The following is a 24,142-nucleotide window of genomic DNA, read 5'->3' as shown; positions in this document are numbered from 1 at the left end:
TCTCACCCTAAACTCTAGGAGGATATGATGGTTACCGCCCTTCATTCTCGAATACTCCAAACAGTGGTTATACACAGTCCCAGTTCAGTGCTCCCCGGGACTATTCTGGCTACCAGCGGGTATGTAAATAGAGGGTGACTAAGTGATTTGGGGTTAATTTTGTGATGTCCATCATGGTGCATTGCTATAAAATATGACTTTGGCCTTTTGTTTGCTTCTTTGATTTTTGTGTTTTTCTGTAAACATTTATTATAGACAACCACTTAATGTAGTTTTCTTAAAGTGACCTTCAATACAGAACTCTGTGTGTGTGTGTGTGTGTGTGTGTCTGTGTGTGTGTGTGTGTACACTTGAGCTTAAGGGAAGCTCAGTAAGAATAACTTAGCTGTAATGCACTGATGCCAGAAGGACTTAGGTATTTTGCTAGGAGATATAGTTAACCAAAACCTTTCCTTTCACAACTAATAAGCTTGTCTTTCAGGATGGATATCAGCAGAATTTCAAGCGAGGCTCTGGGCAGAGTGGACCACGGGGAGCCCCACGAGGTAATATTTTGTGGTGGTGATCCTAGCTCCTATGTGGAGCTTCTGTTCTGGCCTTGGAAGAACTGTTCATAGTCCGCATGTAGGCTACATGTTAGGAGTACACTTATCTTTTCCAGACTTGTTGCTAAAGATTAACTGAAATGCTCTGTTTCTAAAATTTCATCTTGAATCCAAATTTTAATTTTTGAATGACTTTCCCTGTTACTGTCTTGAAAATCAGAACATTTTCTCTGCCTCAGAAAAGCGTTTTTCCAACTGGAAATTTATTTTTCAGGTCTTAAAACCTGCTAAATGTTTTTAGGAAGTACCTACTGAAACTTTTTGTAAGACATTTTTGGAATGAGCTTGAACATTTATATAAATTTATTACCCTCTTTGATTTTTGAAACATGCATATTATATTTTAGGCTGAAAAGCCCTTCAAATGGCCAGATAAGCTAGTCATATCTAGAGAACCATTTAGAATTGACTTAACTAATTGGAATTTGAACACTTTTAGGATCAGTGTTAGTGATGATCTAAATACCAACGTATATCTGATGTTTAAACATCTCTCCCAAGTTCTTAGGAACTTGATATCATAAAAGTTAAGAATCACAAGCTTAAGAGTCTTTTGTTTCATTTGTCTTTCAAGTAATGGAAAATAATTTTTTACATGGGCAGGAAGTTAATTCCTTGAACAATTACAGGTAGCATTTCATGTAATCTGAAGTTCTAAATGGTTCTCTGATTGAAGGAGTTAAAGAATTAGGTTTCTTACAGTTAATTGGCTGGCCATGACGTGTATAAAATGTATATTAAGGAAGAACTATAAAGTACTTTAATTTGAATGCTAGTGGCAATTGACCATTAAGAAAGTACTTTAAAAGAAAGGCTAATGGGTCATCTGGGAAACACTGATTTGAAGTATCAAAGGTATTTGCATGTGAATGTGGGTTATGTTCTTCTATCCCACCTTGTAGCATATTATATGAAAGTTGAGTTAAATGATAGCTAAAATCTGTTTTAACAGCATGTAAAAAGTTATTTTACCTGTTACAAGTCATTATACAATTTTGAATGTTATGTAGTTTCTTTTTAACAGTTTAGGTAAAAAGGTCTGTTTTCATTCTGGTGCTTTTATTAATTTTGATAGTATGATGTTACTTACTATTGAAATGTAAGCTAGCGTGTACATTAGAATGTAAGCTCCGCGAGAGCAGGTACCTTGTCTGTCTTCACTGCTGTATCTATTCCCAATGCCTCATTACAGTGCCTGGCACATAGTAGGCACTCAATAAATACTTGTTGAATGAATGAATGAATGAGTACTGGTGGAATGCTCCATTAGCTCTACTCTTCTTCTAGCTAGAGAACATGAGCAAATTTGCACATGACAGCTCCAAGGACAGGTGAAACTTGAACACTTGAAGAATTGGCCTCTTAAGCCTAATAATGTGCTGACAAGCTGCCCACATGCTTCTTGACTTCAAATGAAAGTCTGCTTGAAGGCAAAACAAATAATACTTGAAAGAAAAATCAAATGCCATTTTTGTCTTCTAGGTCGTGGAGGGCCCCCAAGACCCAACAGAGGGATGCCGCAAATGAACACTCAGCAAGTGAATTAATGTGATACACAGGATTATGTTTAATCGCCAAAAACACACTGGCCAGTGTACCATAATATGTTACCAGAAGAGTTATTATCTATTTGTTCTCCCTTTCAGGAAACTTACTGTAAAGGGACTGTTTTCATCCCATAAAGACAGGACTGCAATTGTCAGCTTTATATTACCTGGATATGGAAGGAAACTGTTCTTATTCTGCATGTTCTGTCCTAAGCGTCATCCTGAGCCTTGCACACGATGCTCAGATTCCCCACCCTTGCTTAGGAGTAAAACATTATATACTTATGGGGTGATAATATCTCCATAGTTAGTTGAAGTGGCTTGGGAAAAAAAATGCAAGATTGACTTTTTGATATTGAATAAAATCTACAATCATCCCTAGAATTATTCTATGGTAATTGACAAAGTTAAAGCATTTTTCTCAAAAGGAAGCTGGAAGGAGTGTGGTGTGGTTTAGCAAAACAACTGCATTTCATAGCTTTTCCCATTAAATTGGAGCACCAACAGATTAGAAGCCTACCAAATTATGCATGGGTCCTTAATCACAAGTGAGGCTGGTTTACCAGCCTTGACATAGAATTCACTAGTCTTCTGGCCAAACGACTGTGATTAAAAACACATGTAAATTGCTCTTTAGTAGTGGGAACTGTGTTAGACAAAGCCAAAATGCAAATCGGGCTTTAATTGGTTCTTCTGGAAAATATGCATCAAATATGGGGTATAATCTGGATGGGCTGCTTCTGTGCTCAATGTGAATTATTTAGATACCTTTTGAACACTTAACAGTCTTTGAAACAACGACTTACACGAGGACTGGTCCTGCCTGTCATTCGTCATGATAATGTGCACTGTCATCACTAACCCTTGGATCTTGCTGTATTGTTACTCAAATTGGTAATAGGTACTGATGAAAATCTCTAATCGATGGATATTCATAACACTTTTGGTCACGTGTTTTTCTCCTGCAGCCTGAAAGTTTTTAAAGAAAAAGATATCAAATGCCCACTGCTACCACCCTTTTAAATTGCTATCTTTTGAAAAGCACCAGTATGTGTTTTAGATTCATTTCCCTGTTTCAGGGAAATGACAGACAGCAGTTTCAGTTCTGATGGTATAAGCAAAACAAAAAGCAAATAAAATATGTTTCTAAACGTTGTATCTTGAAACACTGGTGTTCAACAGCTAGCAGCTAAATTGAGGTGTTTCAGACTTTTGTGGTTATGTTTAGTAGCTGTTTCTGAAGTATTTTCATTTATCTTTTGTCTAATTTAACTCTAATTGAATTTTCTCCTTTTCTCGAGGAGACACTTATGTTCAGAGTGCTGATTCTTTGCCTTAGGTGCATAGAGAGAGCACAGTTTGATGGAGACAGAAAGTCTAGCAGTGACTTAGCCATGTGTTCTGTGTTGGAATTTGTGCTAGCAGTTTGAGCACTAACTCTGTGTGCCTATGAACTGAATGCTGCTTGTCCCATTCCATTTTACGTCATGAAGAGTTAATTTGACTTGTTAAAGCAAAGGCTACTTACTAAGTTAATGTTATTTTCTGTACAGAAATTAAATTTTACTTTTAGCCTTTTGCAAACTTTTTTTTCCAAGCCGGTAATCAGTTACTAAAAACAATTATTTTCAGATATTCATCATTAGACAACTGGAGTATTGCCTACTAAAACTGCTTAGGCTGTTGAACATTCCACATTCAAAAGTTTTGTAGGGTGGTGGATAATGGGGAAGCTTCAATGTTTATTTTAAAATAAATAAAATAAGTTCTTGACTTTCTCATGTGTGGTTATGGTACATCAAATTGGAAGGGTTATCTTTTTATTTTTGCCAAGCATATTTTGCCAGCACTACACTTGTGTGCTTTAAATGACAACTGCCTGGGATGTACCACAACCATATGTTATAGTTGTATTTTATTGGGATGGATAAAGGGTTTGTGGCTTATTGGATAATCCCTAGATGGTGTATTATGTGTAGAATATAATTTTATGATACTAAGAAAGCAAAATTGAAGAAAATAAGTTTAGAATGTGGAAACTGGCTTCTACCCAAAATGTAGATGACCTTCTAATTTTTTAAGTTGCTTATTTCTTTCAAGAGCAACATATGATTAGGTATTTCTCTACCATTGCAGTTCTAGCACATAGAACTTTTTGATATCTCAATTCAGACTATTTTCAAAGGAATCTCTCACTGGACAGAACTACTAAAGTAGTCTGGTTAAGATCTGAGTCTTTGTTGCTCAATATCTTGTATAATATGCAAATGTTTGTCTAGATGCAGAAGACGTTTGGTTTGGTCAAGTGTGTATTTTACCAGAGTGCAGGGAACTGATGGGCCTAAACATGTCTCTTAGGTAGTAAGACTAGAACATTTTGTACATGCACAATGAACAGTATGTATAAATACATGTACAGTGAAATGCGCCCCTCCCATAGGTAGCATGTCATTGACAACTTTTTGCTTAGGGCCATTTATGACCAGGGCCTGAATATTCTAAAAAGAGATGAAAATTTTCATCCTTTGTTTGATCATTGTATCTTGATATTAAAAACTTGACCTTCCGATGATTGTAGTAAATTAACTTTTATAGTTCTTTTGTCTCTGTATATGTATATGTGTGTGTGTATATATATATATATATATATATATATATATATATACACACACATATAGATATGCACTTATACAGTGGTATTATATAGAGACTTCAAGGAGACATAAAAATGTGTGCTTATTCTCAGGTTCATTCACTAAGGTGCTTGGCAAACAACCAGCTTCTAAGTGCAGAATACAGTTGAGCAGCTTCATGTACACACCAGGCAATTTGTTTTGTTACAAGAAAAATGGGGTCAATATAGCTTAGGCTGACCATACCCTTCATTTCATCCTTACGGTCTGAAGCTGTATCCCAACTGAAGTTATTAAGTACTTGTAGTTTTACTGAATATAAGTTAACAAAAAACTAAATTAAGCTTTGCCTTTACTATTTTGAATTAAAAATGTAGAAACTCTTGTAAATTTCTTTAGATTAAATTATATGAAAATGTGGTTGCTTATAGTCCTTGAGCAAAGCCTGTGAATTGTGTATACCCTAAATAAGTGCTCCTTGAGAGAGAAGAATGATTCTGGGTCTGTTCTTTTTTAAGGAAAAGACTAGACTACTGTATATTATTAATCATGACACTAGAAGCACTGTACATTATTTTGTGAAGCTTAACCACTTTCCTGCATAGCCTTGGTTCTGTACTGTTGCTATTTGAAAGTAGCAGTATCTGATGTACTTAATACTTTAAGTCAGGGTTTGGTATATTTATTTGTAAGCATTCATTTCCTCTAAGTACTATATTTCTTTAGAGAGACAGCCTGAATATTAATTTGCACATTTGGGTATCTTTTGCCAGGCATATTATGGCCAGTGTTAACCTATTCAGTAGTGACAGGATTACCCCTCAAAATGCTAGAGTGGCCCAGATGTGTGTAGTAAGTGGCATGGTTCAGCAGTGTGGTCAGTAATAAATACATGACCTAGTCAGTATGATTAGGAAAGACTTCATTGAGACATAATTCAGCTAACATAAGGATGAGGAGTGGCAGACTGGATGAAAGAGACAAAGAGGCCTATGTTCCAGGGGCTGCTGTTTTGTTTAAGCATTAGTAAGATGTAGTTGGGGGAATTGGGAAGGTCAATTTTCTTCCATCTTTAGTCTTAGTCTCAACATTTGGGAGCTATTGAAGGCTTTAAAATGGTATGTGTATTGTTTGGGGTGGGGGCATCGGGATAGTGGGCCATCCAATAAAACTGCCATTTAAAAGACCTTCACTGCAGTGTTGGGAAGAAAAGTTTATGGGTCAATGGAATCTAGGTGCATCGTTCTTTGCAGCAAAAATTGAGGTCTAAGTTGGAAGTAGTGTAAATTGAAGTTTAAGTTGGAAGAATTCCAGCTTCCCTGTCACCAACTATCCAGTGCTGGTCCTGTAAGCCTTCATTGGTGGTTTTCATTTAATTCAGGTGGCCTAATCCACTCCCACCATTCTGAATGTTCTTTAAATACCCAAGTTCCAATCCCCTCAAATTGGAAACAAGTACTTGTGTATTAGGCCAGTGAAACGGCTCAGCAGGTATGGTCACTTTAAGTCAACCCTGACCAGGTGTTTGACTCCTGGGACAAAGGTTCAAGAAGAAAATTGTTTCCAAGTGCAGTTCCATTCCCATACCCATCATCCCACACTTGATATTGTAAACTGGGGTCTTTTTTTTTTTTTAACACCTAGTGATTTCAGTCCAACTATTTGATAGGGGCAATAAGTTGAAAGCTATCTTTGACGTCTCTATATACTTCAGGCCTTAAGTAAAATCACATGCTTCCACAGAGATCTAGCTAGCACTGGCCATTCTTCCTCTCCACTACTTTAGCATTCTCAATCTGATTATACACTATCTTCCTGTTAGTACCCAGACATGTGTTGTTAGATTTTGCAGTGACTAAGGGAAAGTTCTGGGTTTTGCTTGTGTCACCACCTTATAGGACTTAGCCCACTAAAACAGAAGTTGTTTTATTTTCTTAAGCACATTTGGAACCATACTAATAAATCGAGGGCCATGTTGGTGACTGAAAACTATTACTTGGCATCCTGAAGTTTTAAGTGGATTGAAATTGAGATATTAAAATTGTGTATAAATTTGGGGAAGGTATTACGTTTTATATGATCAGAACCTGTGTCCAAGAATATAGGATAAACCAATTTCACGTGACTCATGTCACAAGGCAGAAATACTCGTGTGTAATCCTTGTGGGTGTGGTTGGGCAATCCTTGAGATCCACCCAGTGTTGGGTTTTGGAACACCTCGCCTATGAGTGTAAGAAGAGTGAAACGTATAGCGGCCACAGTCGTGGGGTGCAAAGTCTACAGGTAACTTCCAGACTGCTGCAGGATGGAGGTTCAAGCAAATGAACTTGAATAAAGCAGTTACTGGTTCGATAAAACGGCACCTACGCTACCAAAAGCTATTGCATCGTACAGCGCTGTTACAGAGGCGTGTTTTAACAGCCGCGGGACACCCGGATATCTAAACAAGTACTTCCGCCTGCTATAGCCAGGTTAGCGGCCGCAAATCGCGCAGTACTCCACTGCAATGGCGGGTTGGAGTTAGTGCGCATGTGCAGCAGACATTGTGACGTAATCGTACGTCATCACCACGCGTCGAAACTGTGGAAGGTCCCATAGCGGTAGCGGCGTCTCACTTTTGAGTACTTGCCCACGTGCTGTCTGCCAGTTAAGTGGATTCACGTGCAGCGTCGGGCCCCTGGCCAACTGAGCTGTGTAGCGTTTTCTCCTGCAAACCCGTCAGCCTGCGTAGCAGCTCTGTGTCCTCACGTGCTTCCTTTGTGCGGTTGCCTGGGGTCGGCTGTATCCCGGACGCAGGTACTCTTTGGAAGGGGCTGGGTTGGATGTTGAGGTGTGCGTCGGGGTCTTTTACGGGCCGTAAGCCTGGCTCGAGGACGGAAGCTTCTGTACCGGCTGATGCCCGGATCTTCTCCTGGACTGCCCAACAGACAGACATTCCTGGTCCCGGATATTCAGACACTCGGGCCTGGCTTCTCGAGCGCTTTCCGGGTGCGTGGCTCTTTCCCACACTCGGCCTCTCGCTCGGAGAAAGGAGAATGGGTAGATGTCAAAACTACTTTCTGAGAGACTCGGTTCCTCGTATCAGTGATAGGCTTTGAACCAACGCGGTTTAATTCCGGATATTCTGCTCTTAAATACTGCAATATGTCCATTTATTTGTACTCTGTCTAGCTGTCTCATTCAGGACATTTGACAGTGCACTTCGTAATGTTTGCTACCGGATGTACAGGAGTGGATACAGCCTAATGAAAATGACTTGTCTCTCTGGTTGTGGTGGCGCATGCCTTTAATCCTAGCGCTTGGAAGGCAGAGCTGTATGTAGTGTTTGTTGGAGCTCGAGGCCAGCCAGGTCTGCATAGTGAGACTGTTTGAAAAAACAAAACAAAGCAAAAAAAAAAAAAAAAAAAAAGAACAAACAGAAAACGATTCATCTTGTTTGATATTTCCAGCAACGCCTTCCTTATCTATTAGGCATTTCTAGGCACCTGGAAATTTAGATAATTATCAGATTCCTCACTCCGGTCATTAATTGTACATCTAATTTTGTTTGTGTGTAGTTGTATTTCATTTACTTATTATTTTTTTTTTTTTTAAGATTTCAAGCTTGTAGTCAGGGGCCTTACCTGTTTCTAAGATTCTCCTACTATAACCAAAGCTAGATTCTTAATAGTTAAGCCAGACTCTAACAATTTGGCATACCCATTCATTTTTTTGTAGGCGCTTATGGGTCTGGCAACATAAAGCTTACAAACTGAACTACTTTGGACTTGGTGGATCAGAGTGTAAAGCCTCTTTGTTACATCAATGCCTTGGAATACTTGATTTCCTTTTACTGCTTTCCCCTTTTAAACAGGGGCCCATTTATTGTGATAGTGTTTTATATTAAGACCTGCTAAAGCCCATGTTTAGGGAAGATTTTGTTTAGGGTGCAGCAGGTGCTGGAATTTTAAAATCGTATAGCCTGACAGTCCAATACCATGGGTATTATTAAATACACATAATTAAATACGATAGATTTTTCTTGATATTTCTTTGGTGCATTTGTTATAGGTAATTAGATAACATTTGTATTTTACTGGATGCTGGAGAAATTAAGTCTAGCTCTCCTCCCCCTAGGCAAATTTTGTAATACTATATACCCAGTAACCCATATGGTACTTTTTAAAATCACCTGTATAGAGCCATTAGTGTGGCTTCTCACCCAAAGAAACATGTTGTATCAGAACGTGCTTTAATCATTCTTAGTTTTATTTACTTTTAACTTGTCCTGATTTTCTTTTCCTTTTTTTTTTTTTTCTTTTTGAGACAAGGTCTCTCTGTAGCCCTGCTGTCCTGGAACTCACTATGGAGACCGGACTGGCCTCCAACTCACAGAAAATCCTGTTCGTACCTCTTTCAAATTTTAAAACTTCCTTGATGGAGAATAGAAGTACACTTACTTTTTCTGCTGACTTTCCTGCTTAAGAACATTCCACCTCCAGTTTTCTAATTTTAAAACTGAAATTGATGTCTTCCCTGTGGCATTGTTTGAAGATTAAGATTTTGTAATTTTTCTAATTAGGATTACAAACATGCCAGCACAATTTGCACTTACTTGGATGTAATATACAGAAGCCTTTCTAGTATTTGGTTCATCTGTATCTTCTTTATTTCTGTGTTAGTGACAGTCTTTCACCATGCATCGGAAGAAGGTGGATAACCGAATTCGAATTCTCATTGAGAATGGCGTAACTGAGCGGCAGAGGTCTCTTTTTGTTGTAGTTGGGGATCGAGGAAAAGATCAGGTAAGAAAGACCTTATAAATGCTTCCTCAGTTGTTCTGTGTCTTGTCACAAAAAATTGGCAGGTTATCTGGGTTTTTTAAGGTTTCAGTGCACAAAGCCATTATGATCCCTTCGCTGGTAGAATACATTGTGGGGACATTTTTTCAGTACCCAGAAAGGTAAATTTTTTATATTTAGATTCATGAGTGGATGAGCCAGTATCTTTGGAATCCTGAAATGATAGCCTTAAGGTTAAGCATATGTGACCATTTGGAACTACTTATGACCTTAGGTGTTTTCCTTGCAGGGTAGTTTCTATGTGTTTCAAATGAAGTCTTGGGCTCAGCAGTTTTTATGCTGTCTTTGACCCTGAGATTTTGTGATATTTTTTTTCCTTGTCAGGTGGTTATTCTTCATCATATGTTGTCTAAAGCAACTGTGAAGGCTCGGCCCTCAGTCCTGTGGTGTTATAAGAAAGAGCTGGGATTTAGCAGGTAAGCTTGGCCCTTGAATGTCACATCCAACTTTCAAACTTCTTAGTTAAATTCAGGGAGAAAAGCCCTCAAGTGTACTGCGGATTGCTTCTGTTGTGCAGGCCACTGTTTGCTTTTAGGACAGAAGCCTTGGTACTTCCTAGCCACCCCTCTCTTGTCTGGTGTCTGCTTTTAGGATCATGATGGCCTTGAGCTCATAGACATTTCTAGAGATTTAATCTCTCTAGTAACAGCGCTTCTTCCTTTTTCCTCTTTAGAGAGCTTCTTACACCAGCTCACCGTCACTAGACAGTTGGTGATATTTATGCCCATACCTCTTTGGTTTGTGGTTCTGGGTACTGACTACAGTACTTTGTGTTTGCTTTACCACTGAGTTACATAGCTGGTCTCATTTTCTGAAGCTGTAATGGTCAAGACTTCTGTTGGCAGTGCTGGAGAGATGGCTGCCATTTTTACCCCCTACCATCAGCTACTGAGATCCCTTGTTTCCTGTGTCTGTCTGCTTGAACTTTTCTCCAGCACTTCTGGATCAGACTTTTCTCCAGTGTGGTGTGATTACTTTTTTTTTTTTTTTTTTTGTCCAGGCAATAATCCTGTTTTGTTAGGTGTTTTCTTTCATTATCTATCTATCTATCTATTTATCTATCTATCTATCTATCTATCTATCTATCTATCTATCTCTGTCCATTCATCTATCCATCCATCTACCCATTCATTTTAAGACAGGGTTTTTCTATGTAGTCCTGGCTGTCCTGGAACTTGCTCTGTAGACCAGGCTGGCCTTGAACCCAAGATCCACCTGTCTCTACCTCCTGTGTGCTGGGATTAAAGGCTATTACTGCCTGGACCTAGTTTTTCTTTTAAAAATTGTATTGTGTTTGTGAGTGTGTGGTGAAGGGAAAGGAAGAGAGGTATTTGTGAGTATGGGCATGCAGTGCCGCAGCATGTATGTATGTGGAAGACAGATGGCAGCCTTCTGGAATTGTCTCTTTGCTTCCTCTGTGGAATCTCTCACATCCCTCCACACGATGGTAAGATCAGCTATGTAATTTGTTTGAGGTGCCTTGAGTGGGTTTTTTGGTTTAGTAAGTATGAGATTGTGTGGAGTCAGATAACTGTTGGTGTTCTGGGAAGATTTTCACGTTTAACTCACCTGGCTCCATTTTTTTAAAGTTATTCTGTACGGAGGAGGTTGGGATGGAGAACTGATGAGAGTTAGGACATTGCAAACTCAAAACCACCCTCAAAACTGCAGGAGGGTGGGGAGTCTACTGTACCTCTTCTCCCTGCCTACCCCAAGCCTTGAATTTTACAACGCCACCTTGAAAGGAAAGGGCTTAAGGGAGAAGCTAGAAACAAGTCTGTGGGCCTCAGTTCACACAGGAAGTAGAGTCCCACAAAGGGATGCCCAAGTTCTAGCTATTAAGTTTGAACAGTGGTTCACTTTCCCTCAACTAGGGCTGCAGAGGTATCCTTGTCTAGGAAACATGCGTACAATAGCCTGTACTACTTTCCCAGCTTTCCCAGGCCCTTTGGGGAGCAGCATAGTAGTGGGAACATTGGTTTTAAACTTAAGTTCCTGAGGCATCTAAATTTAGTTTTAAAGTTTCAGTTGTGGCCAAATATGAGGCTTCCCTGCCTCTGTTACCCATCTTTAATGTTGTCTGTTGAAAGTCACAGCAAATAGTGAGGTGTGTGTGTTTGTGTGTGTGTGTGTGTGTGTGTGTGTGTGTGTGTGTAGGTGAAGGTGAAAGGATGACTTCATGGGATTGGTTCTCCTTCCACCTTTGCAAGGTACTAGGATTTGGTCTCAGGTTGTCATTCTGGCAAAGCCTGTCTTAACCAGCACCTCCCAGTGTGCCTCCACTTTCCTTACCCCTTAAAGTGAAGGAGACGGCCACTGTCACACTTGCCCCCTTCTAAGTCCCCACTAGCTCTGCAGGTCTGAGGATCACTGTGCCTCTTCTTCCCCTGTTAATTGCCTTCTTGGGATGGTGGTATTACAGTCACCGGAAGAAGAGAATGCGGCAGCTACAGAAGAAAATAAAGAGTGGAACCTTGAACATAAAGCAAGATGACCCCTTTGAGCTTTTTGTAGCAGCCACAAACATTCGCTATTGCTACTACAACGAAACTCACAAGATTCTGGGCAATACTTTCGGCATGTGTGTCCTTCAGGTGGGTATCTCCTTCCCTACTGAGAGTGCGGAGAAGGTTCAGGTGTGAGTACCCCACCCCAAAGTATAAGTCTCAGCCACTTTGAGAAAGAAACTGGGTTACTCACTGTATACAAGAATTTTTTCTGCACTTGACTGGAGAGAGCAGAAAGTAGAGGGATGCACCACCACAGGTTTCTGCCCACCATACCTGACATAGTAAGTTCTGTGCCAGTGGAACATTCCTTGGGGTGCTGAGACAGGAGAATTGTGAGTTTGAGACCAGCCTGGCCTTAAAGCAGACAACAATCCACAGCACTGTGGACTTGGAGTCACTCTAGACGCCAAGGCTTTGCTGGAACTAAGACTCCCAGCGAGTGAGCTATATAGCTCTGACCTGCACGTTCATGCATACCCTCTTCTAAGTGGATAAGTGACTTCCTCCCCCATTCTGGCTATAAACAACATACTTTCCTCGGTACAGCTTGGTGAAATTCTCCACGGATGCTTGTTTTCTTGTCAGACAAGTTAATCAAGCATGTTTATCAGTTCTGGTGGATGTTATATGGTATCTGACTTTATTTAATATCTGTGACACTCCTTTAACCCCCACCCCATAAAATAACAAAATGTCTGTGTACAAATCCATATATTCTTAAATGTACTTATTATATTCACATGTGAACTATGACCATAATTGTGTAAATTAGAAAAATATCTCACAAAATGTAAGTTAAAAATTATAGTGGGCCTGAAGAATAGTTTTTAGTTTTTCATTCTGCATCTCTAGTAAGTAGCTCTGCTGGCTTCTAGCACACCTGGGGGCCGGAAAGAGCATTTACCTCAGTGTGCTGTGCTGCCTCTTCCCAGGCATTGGGATGCTGGTGCCTTTGGGCACCAGTGCCCCTGTTATACAGTTTTTTTCAGGTTGTCTAGAAACTGTACAGAAAAAGGCAAGTAAGATGCTTCTGAAATTGTATGTGTATCAGTGAAATTTAGAAGACTTGCTTTGCTTCTAAATAGTTTCTTAGATTATAATACCAGATCTTGAACTCCAGGGAGGGATGGGCTTCCTGTTGTACCCTTGTTTGCTGTATGCAGGTGTGAAAGGTGAAGTGTGGGGCTGAAGCTCTCTTTGCTGTCCCGCTGTCTCTTGGTTAGGCAGCCTGGAGTTTGTATCACAAGCTTTCTAAGGTCTGATTCCTTCTAGGACTTTGAAGCATTAACTCCAAACTTGTTGGCCAGAACTGTAGAAACAGTAGAAGGCGGTGGGTTGGTGGTCATCCTCTTACGGACCATGAACTCGCTTAAGCAGCTGTACACCATGACTATGGTAAGAGTGCTTCTTAACCTTAATACAGAGCGATCTGCTTTTGCTGTGGCTGGTGAGCACCTTCAGTGAGTGGTCTGCACAGCAGCCAAGCGCCCCTCACTGCAGGTGGACCCTCTCTGCTTGTGAGGAGGAGTTTCTGAGAGTCATATCTGCTTTCAGGCAGTCACAGCTCCACGCTGCTGAGGCTGACATGCCATACAGCTTTCCTGTGTTTGTTTTGTGGTACAGCATATCACTTTATAGCCAGGGCTGGTTTTGAACTCTTGCTCCCCTGTCCTAGCTCCCCTAGTGCTGGAATTGTAGTTGTGTACCACTGCAAACCTGGGACTAAATTCCTGTATCATTTAAAGGGACTGTGTGCAGATTTCCTTACTGGCCCTCATCTTCTGAGGGAAAACAAAGTAATCGCTGCTAGTTCTACTTTAAGTCTGGAGGAATTTAAACTGAGTTCCCAAACAAGAAGTGGGGCTCTATTGACTCACCAGCTCCATTGGGATTTCCAAGTAGTGTTCTATGAGCCAAGTTTAAACTCATCCCTGGGGCTTCGTGGCTCAGGAATGGGCTGTATCTGCCCCGGTATCTGAGTTTCCTTGGTAGTTTTCTCTTCAAATTCTGAGGCTGCCTTCTGTCATTCCCACACCCACTGTCACTTGCCACTAAAGCCCCCCCCCCCCCCCCCCCGATAGCTTCATACATGGCTGGCACCTCTACCCCAGGGCCTTTTACTTGATATTCTTTCTTGAATATGCTTGAGTCTCTGCATGAGAATGACCTTCAGCTCTTCATCTTCTCTTTCCAAGTCTTAAGGTTACAGGTATGGGCCACCGTGGTGGGCCACCACACCCCTTTTAGACTAGGCAGTTCCATCTGTCACTTGTCACTCCTTCATTTGCATCATTGTCTCAGTCACTGTTCTGTTGTTGTGAGGAGACACCATGACCTAGGCAACTCATATAAAAGCATTTAACTGTGGACTTGCAGATCAGGGGTTAGTCCATTATGACGGAGAGCATGCTAGTATGACAGCATACGGAGTGCTGGGGAAATAGCTGAGAACCCACAGCCTGTAGGCAGAGAACAGGTTGGGCCTAGAGCTTTTGAAGCCTCAGAGTGACATTTTTTTCCACACCTCCTAATTTTCCCTACCCTGTAATGAAATACTGTGACCAAAAACAAGTTGGGGAGAAAAGTTTATTTGGCTTACACTTCCATATCACTGTTCATTGTCAAAGGAAGTCAGGACAGGAGCTCACACAGGACAGGAACCTGGAGGCAGGAGCTGATGCAGAGGCCATGGAAGAATGCTGCTCTCTGGCTTACACCTCCTCATTTGTTTAGCCTGCCTTATTATAGAACCCAGGACCTCCAGTCCAGAGTAGCTCCACCCACAATGGGCTGAGCCCTCCCACATTAATCACTGATTAAGCAAACACAACACAGGCTTGCTTACAGTTCCATTTTATTGAGGCATTCTTTTTTTCAACTGAGGCTCCCTCTTCTCTGAATACCCTATGGATCAAGTTGATATAAAACTAGCCTGGGACAACTAAGTATTCAAGATATGGGCCTATGGGAACTATTCTTATTCAAACCACAGTTGTGTTTCTTCAAAGCACTAATAGCTTCCTAACATTATTTATATTTGTGTGGCCTCTACTAGTTGTGCAACTTCTGAGAGCAGGGATAGTTGTGTGCCGAACTCACTAGATGTTGTGTCCTTGTTAGTTTATTTATTCATCCCATCTCCTGGACTTGCTGCCTGCTCATCCTCTGCTTCTCATCTCTGAAGCCTTCCCTGACCACCTCAGTCACACGCTTCTCCTCTGCTGGCACCACACTGTGTTGTTTGTAGCACTCATTTGTCTATCTGTTAGACTGTAAGTGTTTGAGATCAGACTTGTGACTTAACTAGGGCACACACAATTGTGTCTGGAACACTAGTTGGCACATACTTAGCTGAGCTGCTGTGCTGGATGAACTGTGGACACCATCAGTGGTAGGTGAGGGCAGTTAATGGGATGGAGGCCTTGCACATGGTGTCTACAGCACACAGGGAAGAGTTGGTCTTGTCTCTCAGGTTTGCTAGTCTCCTAGTGTAGTGTTGCCTTTAAAAGATTTCCTCAATGGATCTTGTCTTGTTTTCTTAGGATGTGCATTCCAGGTACAGGACGGAGGCCCATCAGGATGTGGTGGGAAGATTTAACGAGAGGTAGGTCTACAGGAATCAGAATGGGAGAAATGTTTTTTTATCTTGGATCTAACAAGTTTGTGTTGTATCAGAGGGATGTAGCCCAGGCTTTCAAAACCTAGCAAGGCTTGCTTTGTTTTGAGACAGGTATTTACTGTGTTGCTCTAACTAGCCTCAAACTTAGGCTTAACCTTCCTGTGCTTCCTGAGTGCTAGGGTAGCAAGCTGCATCCAGCTCACAGTGAGATCCTGCAGCAGCAGCTTGTGAAGCCAACTGGGTGAGGAGAGAGGGCTGTAGGCTGGGGCCAGGAAAGGAATCTTGTACTTAACCTTACAGCTGGCCTGACTAGCTTTGGTGGCTTCTCTCTTCTCTTTGGCTCTTGGTTTACTCTTCTGTCCAAGGGATGAATTAACCTTCCTAATGCTGCAACCCCTTAGTATACATACAATTCCTTATATATGTAGACTCTCTCCCCATCATAAAATTATTTCATTGCTACTTTATAACAGTAATTTTGTTACTATTATGAATTGTGATGTAATAATATCATGATTTATAAAACCTGATCTGCAACCTCTCTGGGGGTTGAGAACCGCTGTTCTAGCTGTTGGAAAGCATTTTCAGAGGCTCCAGCAATGCATGAGTCTTCACAAAAGAAAAATAAGCAGCATTTTCTAGACTTAACTGGCTAAAATCCCTCTTACCGTATGGTACCTCTTAAAAGACTAGTGTTCTCTGAGATTCTTATGGGAGAGTGACCCAGATCATTGCTTCTCCACCTTGGCGTCATGGCCCCTTTGGGGGTGGCCCTTTCAAGGCACTGCCTGTGAGCATTAAGAAGGTTGAGAACCACTGAACTAGAACCTGCTTAACTGATTGTTTCCTGTATTTATTTTACCATGCAGCCTCATTTTTACAGGATCTTAGTAGCTAGTGAAACATTTTAAGCCTGCGGTTCTCAACCTGTGGATCACAGCCCCTTGGGGGCCAAACCGTTTCACAAGGGTCGCATATCAGATATCCTGCATGTCAGATATTTACATTATGATTCCCAACAGTAGCAAAATTTATACTTTGAGTGTGGTGAGGGCAGGAGGAGCGGGGTGAGGGGGAGCAGGAGAACTAGGACTGTGTGCTGGTGACTAGAAGCCAGTGAACATAGAGATGAACCTCTTTAATGCTTTAGATGAGGGGTGGGCCAAATGATCCAGGGACAGTGGAGCTTGCTTACAGTGGAGCTCCTGGCTAGGGTCTTCCTGTATAAATAAGCTTAGGTTACTTGTAGAGCCAGCAGAAGCATCTCCTCTCCACCTGGGTTCTGATGTGATTTTCCTGAAGATCTCTTGCTTGGACAGTGCCCTCCTTCCCTGTCCTCACTGCAGCTGCTTTTACCTCAGGTTTATTCTCTCTCTGGCATCTTGTAAGAAGTGTCTGGTCATTGACGACCAACTCAACATCCTGCCCATCTCCTCCCATGTGGCCAGCATTGAAGCCTTACCACCTCAGGCCCCGGTGAGTCTGGGCTAGAGGAACAGGGAACTGTTGGGCATGGGGGTGTAGTTTCCAGGAGAGCTTTAGGGCTGGGGCAAACTGCCTTTTCTTCTCTGACAGGATGAGAATCTCAGTCCCGCTGCTCTGGAGCTGCAGGAGCTGAAAGAGAGCTTGCAGGACACTCAGCCCGTGGGTGTTTTGGTGGACTGCTGCAGGACCCTGGACCAGGTGTGCGAGGGTGGGTTCAGGGCTTCCCTACTCTGATGCTGATGGCGCAAGGGTAAGGCGGTAAGCAACACAGGCCATATTAGGATGTGTCATCTCTGCAGTTTCAGGGTTGTGCTGTGTAGAACCACAAAGAACCAGCCAGTGAGCTGGGGTGAAGAGGGGATTGTATTTAAAGAGGAACTGTCTTTTCATAGAGGATAATAACCTGTGTTCTTTAATTCAGTTGTTTGTATTGTTGGTTTTTTCCTTTTTTCTTTTTTTTCTTTCTCTCTTATTGGTTTTGTTGTTTTTGAGACAGGGTTTCTCTGTAGCCCTGGCCGTCCTGGAACTTGCACTGTAGACCACGGTGGCCTTTAACTCAGATATTCACCTGCCTGTGTCTCCCCAGTTCTGAGATTAAGGGTGTGAGCCACCACCACCCGGCTGATGACTTATAGAAGAGTGCGGGAGCTTTAGGCTTGTTTTACTAAAGCCCCATCTAGTGTGAGTCTTATTTGTGAGTTTATTAAGTTTTTATTATTTTCCACTCTGAGTGGAAACACTGAGATCTGTTTCTGTGCTGACTAATGTGACTGGTCAGCTGGTGGTTTATGTAGTTTCTGGGCCCTGATGGTTTGCCTGAGGCCTCTAAGCTGCTGAATGTGCAGAGTTCTGCCCAGCCCTGGCCAGAAAAGGAGCACAGGACTCTTCCTGATAGACAACAGTTGTGGAGGTACTTCCCAATAGGCTGGCTTCCCACTTTATTCTCTGGAAGCATAATTATAAGCTCTGTGTGGGCTAGTTGCAGCCTCTAGGTTGTTTGGAACCACTTCTGGTCTAGTGAAAGAGAGGGAGTGACAGGATTTGAGAGAAATTGTATTTCTTGGAAGCTTACTCAGGAGGCCGAAGCAGGAAGATTGCTAGTAGTTTAGGCCAGTCTGGTCTGTATAGTTAATCATTTCTCCAAAAAGGAAGGGGGGCCCAGTTAGAGTGCTTGCATAGTGTGCACAAAGCCCTGGGATCAATTCCCAGCAATGCTTAAACTGGGCATGGCGCCTGCCTGAAATCCTGCTCCATATGTGGAGATAGGAGGTTTAGAAGTTCAAGGTCATGCTGGGCTATCATGAGTTCCAGGCCAACTTGGGAAACATGAGATCCTGTCTTTAGGGGAAAAGGGAAGGAAACCATGTAAAACAGCCAGTTAGTAAAGGTTGAAAGCATGCACATGAACAAAGTAGATGATGTGTATCTGAACTTGTCCATTGGCTGACAGAAGGATCATTGGTTCTGATGCCAGCTTGGGCTGCATAGAGCAAGCCACTGTCTGCTTCCCAGCTAGATCTGTGGCTGTTGTATGCAGGAGCTGCTGGGTCAGAGATCGTGGCATTGGGATGAGTGTGCTGCCCGTTGTTAGTGCTACTGACAGTGCAGGAACCATCTTTCCAGTTTCTCCACAGGTACATTTGAGTCTCACTAATCAGCCACAGGGGCAGCTGATCGTTTTAAATTGGCCTCATCATGAAAAAGGCAGGCAAATGATTATTGGTTATTCCTGTTTTGTTTTCCCTGTTGGGTTATGAAGTCTGATCATGTCTGTATTACTTGCATATTTGTCTTTTTCATGTTAGCCTTTCATTTTAGATAAATAGTTTAGGATATAGTTTAGTGTAGTTATTCTTAATTAGCATTTGGAACTTCTTCCTAAAATTTAAAAAGTAACATATTGTTTGGCAAAGGCCAAGTTACTGCATTCGATCCTTTGGGTGTTTCCATCTGAAGAGCTTGGTGTCCTGAAGTGCCTTCCCTGACTATACTGGCTTCATCTTAGTGCTACTGCCCTAAGAGCAAGACTGGCTCCTCAGTACGATAGGCATTGCTTCCGTCCCTCCTTTAGATGTCATCGGGACCCATCATCGCCCTGATTGTTAGTGTGACTCCCAGCTTGGCAGTGAACAGGGACAGTGCTTCAGAGCTCATGCTGTATAGCTGTGGGTCTGAACCCCTTTGAGGGTCCCATACATGCAGATATCCTGCACATCGGATACTACATTATGATTCATAACAGTAGCAACATCACAGTTTTGAAATAGCAATGAAATAGTTTTATGGTTGGGGCTCACAACATGAGGAACTGTATTAAAGGCTCTTAGCATTCGAAAGGCCTCAGCTCTATACAGAATGGGACAGATTCTGTGTGAAGGAGATTAGTTTCTTCCACTAAATCATATGTCTTAGTGAAAAGAACTGTGTAGAGCAGAGAAAAAAGGAAAGGTAGTCTAGAGGTGTAGGGCACATCAGAATGATGCTTCTAGACACGCTGGTAAGGGGTGGAAGATTTTAGAGCAAAGCCTTTGAGGGAGTTGTGGAATGAGTACCTGGGCAGAATGGACAGCAACTGAATAGGCCTAAGGCAGGAGTGTGGGTTGGGTTAGGGTGAGGAACCAGCAGGAGGCCACTATGGCTAGCAGCAAGAAGGCAGGGGTTGGGGGGGGGGTGGGTGGAGGTTGCTAAAAGCCATCAGGAAAGCTGGTGACAGTGGAAAGTTTTGTGTCTTAGCACAGTGTGGTAGCATCCCAAGCTTAGAAAAGGATCTTCTGGCCACCGAGCATACTGCAGGCTGTGGTGGAGTGTGGGTTGAAGTGGGAAGAGTAACTGTGAAACTGCTGTTGTGATGGAGTTAGCTGGAGCAGGAGAGTGGCTGTGAGCAGAATTGGAGGGGCTGTGAGGAATGGCCAGACTCTGTTTTGAAGGTGTCATCAAAAGGAGGTGCTAGATCATCAGGGCTGATTGAGAAAATTGAGGGTATGTTTAACACAGAGATTTGGACAGTTAAACTCCGATGGGGAGGCTAGTAGGTAGAGGTTTGGGGAATTGTTTTTACATCAGCTTAAAGTCTTAGATGTCTGTTGTGTAAACAGAGCTGTTTAGGAATTGTTAAGTACCTAAGGTACTTACATGGGGGAGAGGTCTACAGTGGAGATGGAAACCTGAGAGCCTTGAGGGTACTTGCGGTCTTGACAAAGCTGAGAAGCCGACCACGGCATGAGAAAGAATCAGGTGCTGAGCAGGGCTTCCTGATGCCCTTTTCATTGTCCTCAGCACCAGCCTAACATCTCCTGGATTGGTGCTAAGAGCCGACGCTGTACCCTTTCTGGGTGTTTACTTAATGCTATCTTTGCACAGGCCAAAGCTGTCTTGAAGTTCATTGAGGGGATCTCTGAGAAGACCCTAAGGAGTACTGTTGCCCTCACGGCTGCCAGAGGACGGGGCAAGTCTGCGGCCCTGGGCCTGGCTATTGCTGGGGCAGTGGCATTCGGGTAAGGATCCCCAGGGAGAGAGTGCAGGATCTGAGCCAGGAACCTGGCGGAGTTGTCTCTGCTCACCACATGACTTCTGTCAGGGTCTTGGTATTTGTCTGGAGGCTGCAGCACTGCTCCCTGGGCCACTAAGGCACACTGGGCAATACCAGAGCCCTTCTGTTTGCAACTTAGGTTGAAGAAACAAAATGCAAAGAAAATCTCTTATCATGAGGGTGTGTCTGTGACCAGCTTTGGTGACTTGGCAAATACAATGAAGTACATGATGAGCTTGCTTGGTGGTGGGTCTTCAGTTTTCAGTAAGGTGTTCTTCTTTTTTGTACCTGGCCTGAGCATTGCCCAGAGTGTGCTTTGCCAACTCAGATGATGGACCTACAACCATTGTCCTGCATGTCTTGTCTTCCTTAGTGATGCTTATAGTAGTCTGTGAGCATTTTGTATGTGAATGAACCATTATCAATCTAATTACCCAAGATTCTCTATCAAGTTACTGCTGGCAGAGCTTTGGCTTTGGCCTCAGTACCCAGTGAGCTCTGTGACTTCATAGTTTGAAAACTTCAGTCTAGCTAGTGATGAGTGTGAGGCTGCCCCTCCTGTCAGGACACCGTGGCAGTGGTCTGTGGTTCTGTGTGTGAACAGCTATTCTCACAGTCTGCCGTGTTGTCAGGGCTTGCTACCAGCACATAACCTGATTGTCTTGGTTTTGAAGAGGTGTGTACTCAGGTTTTGGTTGCTTTCCTCTTCTTCTGAAAATTGTCCCCCTCTTACCCTTCTCTTGTCTCTGGATATTACTTATATAACAGAAGCAGCAAAAAATGACTGTTTAAAATGTCCCAAGTCTCTTGATTTCTACACCACCCGTTTTTCTGTTGTTTTGCAGGTATTCCAATATTTTTGTTACCTCCCCAAGCCCGGATAACCTTCACACCCTGTTTGAATTTGTATTTAAAGGTTTTGATGCTCTGCAGTATCAGGTGAGAAAGTAGTGGAGAACTCCTGCTTTAATGCTAGCATTCAGCCCAGTAGTCTGGAATGCTTGCTTTTTCAGTAGTCATTCTCTGAAACTTTGTCATGGGTTTTGACTCTTTCTTCACCAGGAGCACCTGGATTACGAGATTGTACAGTCGCTGAACCCCGAGTTTAATAAAGCGGTGATCAGGGTAAATGTGTTCCGAGAGCACAGGCAGACCATTCAGGTGAGGCTCATCTCAGACCTGCTCTGCTTGCCAGGGTCCTGCTGTGTAGACCTAGCTGTGCTGTGTTTCCCCCCTTGTGTGGCTGGTTTGCCCTGACCCAGCATGGTGTGTGAGAACCTGTTGCAGATTATCAGCATCAAGTGATGATGATGGCATTCAGGTCAGCCGTGGAGGAAATGCATGTAGTTGTTGAAAAGCAGTTTGTCTCTTTGACTGTGACAGGGACGAGATCGAGAACATGCTAAAGAGTGAAAAAGTGGTGGTTCTTATCTGCTCAGGTTTTGCTGAGTTACTGTGGGTTTTGAGATCTTTATCTGCAGCTAGAACAATTACGTCACCATTCCAAAGGAAAAGAGCTTTGCAGAATATGCTGGGGATCTTTGTGGTTTTGCCCTATTTCCTTTAAGCAGCATTTCCTGGAAAGCTCCACAGATCTCTGTAAGCCTCAGTCTCTGAGGCATCATGTGACTCACTGGCTCTTGCTGGAAGGATTCATCTCTGAAGCCCCTGGGTCTCTTTCTTCTGCCCTTTCGTCTCCCTCAGGTTGGGGGGGTGGTGGTGGCGGGGATACTGCAGCTCTGAGAATACAGGGAACTGTTAAAACTCTGAAAAATACAGACACCAAAGAAGGAAAACATTCCTCTGAAATGCCCTCCTAGGTCAGCCCTGCTTTCTCTGTAAAATGTGATCCAACACCCGTTCATTACACAAGTCTGTAGACTCAGGATGGCTTAGGACGACTCCAGGGTGTGTCCTTTTAGCCTGGAGATGAGGGAAAAAGGAGCGTTGGGTTAAGGCCAGCCTGCTTCCTGGAGGCTGCTTTCTGCACTTTTTTGAAATGCTTGTTTAGTTAAGAATCAAGATATAGGGCCCCATCGAAGATTTGTGACCAGAAGCAAGTAAGGCAGATCCCTCCCAGAAAGCGCAGGGACCAGCATACCACTTGGATGGCCAGTGTGGTCAGCACTCCTGCTGGAGCAGTGCTGACAGCTGCTCTTGCTGTGTGCCTGTGTGCAGGTAATGAGACGCTAGAATTTGTTTGTTTTTGTTTTCTAGAATAATTATAATAGAACTGTTGAACTGTAGTCTTAGATGTATAGATGTCTAGTTTTCTGTATCCTTTACAGCATTTTTTCCCAGTCATCTTCACACCACTTTTTAAAAAAGAATTACTTATGTATATGAGTACATTGTAGCTGTCTTCAGACACACTAGAAGACAACACATCAGGTCCCATTACAGATGGTTACATTTACAGTTTATATCTTCTTCCCACAGTACATCCATCCTGCAGATGCTGTGAAACTGGGCCAGGCTGAGCTGGTTGTGATAGACGAAGCTGCTGCTATTCCTCTCCCTCTGGTGAAGAGCTTGCTTGGTCCCTACCTAGTTTTCATGGCATCTACTATCAATGGGTAAGGTACCTGGATGGAGCTGTTTGTGATCTTGCAGATTAACACGATTGTAAAGAATGTGATCTGGCCATGAAAAACTGTTTAGCATCAGTGAGTCTTTGGGACACCCTTGTTCTTTCTGGGGCTTCTTCACCAGAAGCTGCCTCATAAACTGTCACTCCTCTCTGGTTAAATATGTCCTGAAAGAGTGAAGAATGTTGCTTAAAAAGTGCTGGCTAGCAATGTCCTTTATCTTAGATTATATCTCCTGTATCTTAGGATATAGAAATAAAATATTAGCATAGATATAGTTAGCATTAAAATAGGCTTATACTGTAATTCTTAAAACTTTAAAACAGAGTTCACCTTGATATAGGAAAATTACAGAAAATAGGTAGCAAGCAGAAGGAAAAATTGTGATAAAATGTAGGCTTAGTGTTGCTGAGGCCTTGGCTTAGTCTCCAGCACCTAGAAAAGAGATTTTAAGAAGTAGACACTGGGGATATGGCTGAGTGTGTAGAGTGCTTGGTTTGTTAGTTCCTGCATCCGCATGAAAAGCTAGACATGCTGTAACCCTAGCCTTGGGGCAGGCGGTAGGGCTGGGGGATCTGCATCTGGGGAGCTCACTGTGCAGCCAGCCTGACTTGGGGTGGTGATGTGGTGAGCTTCTAGTTAGTTAGAGCCTGTCACGATGATAAAGCTGAGAACTGCTCTGGTTTCCACATGTGTACACGTGATCTCATGCACCCATACACATGCATGCATAGACCACATATACAGATGCTTACATGGCAATAAAAGTGCCTTCAACTAGGTAT

The 24,142-nt window shown here is 42.6% G+C and overlaps 2 protein-coding genes across 3 annotated transcripts in view; both read left to right on the top strand.

Annotated features, from left to right (window-relative positions):
• CAPRIN1 (cell cycle associated protein 1) overlaps positions 1-3,931 on the top strand; it is a 31,657-nt gene extending 27,726 nt beyond the window's left edge. The window contains exons 17-19 of the mRNA XM_080931356.1: positions 19-119; positions 482-545; positions 2,088-3,931. Of these exons, the coding sequence (XP_080787482.1) occupies positions 19-119; positions 482-545; positions 2,088-2,152 (230 nt within the window). The 3' untranslated portion in view covers positions 2,153-3,931. The remainder of the gene's footprint in view (positions 1-18; positions 120-481; positions 546-2,087) is intronic.
• A 3,464-nt stretch (positions 3,932-7,395) lies between these two features.
• Positions 7,396-24,142, top strand: part of NAT10 (N-acetyltransferase 10) — a 30,707-nt gene continuing 13,960 nt past the window's right edge. For both annotated transcript variants that reach the window (XR_013975382.1, XM_080931133.1), the window contains exons 1-12: positions 7,396-7,581; positions 9,447-9,569; positions 9,951-10,042; positions 12,049-12,220; positions 13,409-13,531; positions 15,679-15,740; positions 17,117-17,231; positions 17,331-17,438; positions 20,601-20,734; positions 21,615-21,708; positions 21,832-21,930; positions 23,209-23,345. Coding sequence is in view for 1 of the 2 variants with exons in the window: in XM_080931133.1 (XP_080787259.1) it covers positions 9,462-9,569; positions 9,951-10,042; positions 12,049-12,220; positions 13,409-13,531; positions 15,679-15,740; positions 17,117-17,231; positions 17,331-17,438; positions 20,601-20,734; positions 21,615-21,708; positions 21,832-21,930; positions 23,209-23,345 (1,244 nt within the window). In the remaining variant the exon portion in view is untranslated. The remainder of the gene's footprint in view (positions 7,582-9,446; positions 9,570-9,950; positions 10,043-12,048; positions 12,221-13,408; positions 13,532-15,678; positions 15,741-17,116; positions 17,232-17,330; positions 17,439-20,600; positions 20,735-21,614; positions 21,709-21,831; positions 21,931-23,208; positions 23,346-24,142) is intronic.

This window comes from Micromys minutus (assembly GCF_963924665.1).
Source record: "Micromys minutus genome assembly, chromosome: 17".
NCBI classification, from domain to species: domain Eukaryota; kingdom Metazoa; phylum Chordata; class Mammalia; order Rodentia; family Muridae; genus Micromys; species Micromys minutus.
Note: the sequence above shows the minus strand (reverse complement) of the source record. Positions and strands in the feature narration are given on the sequence as shown.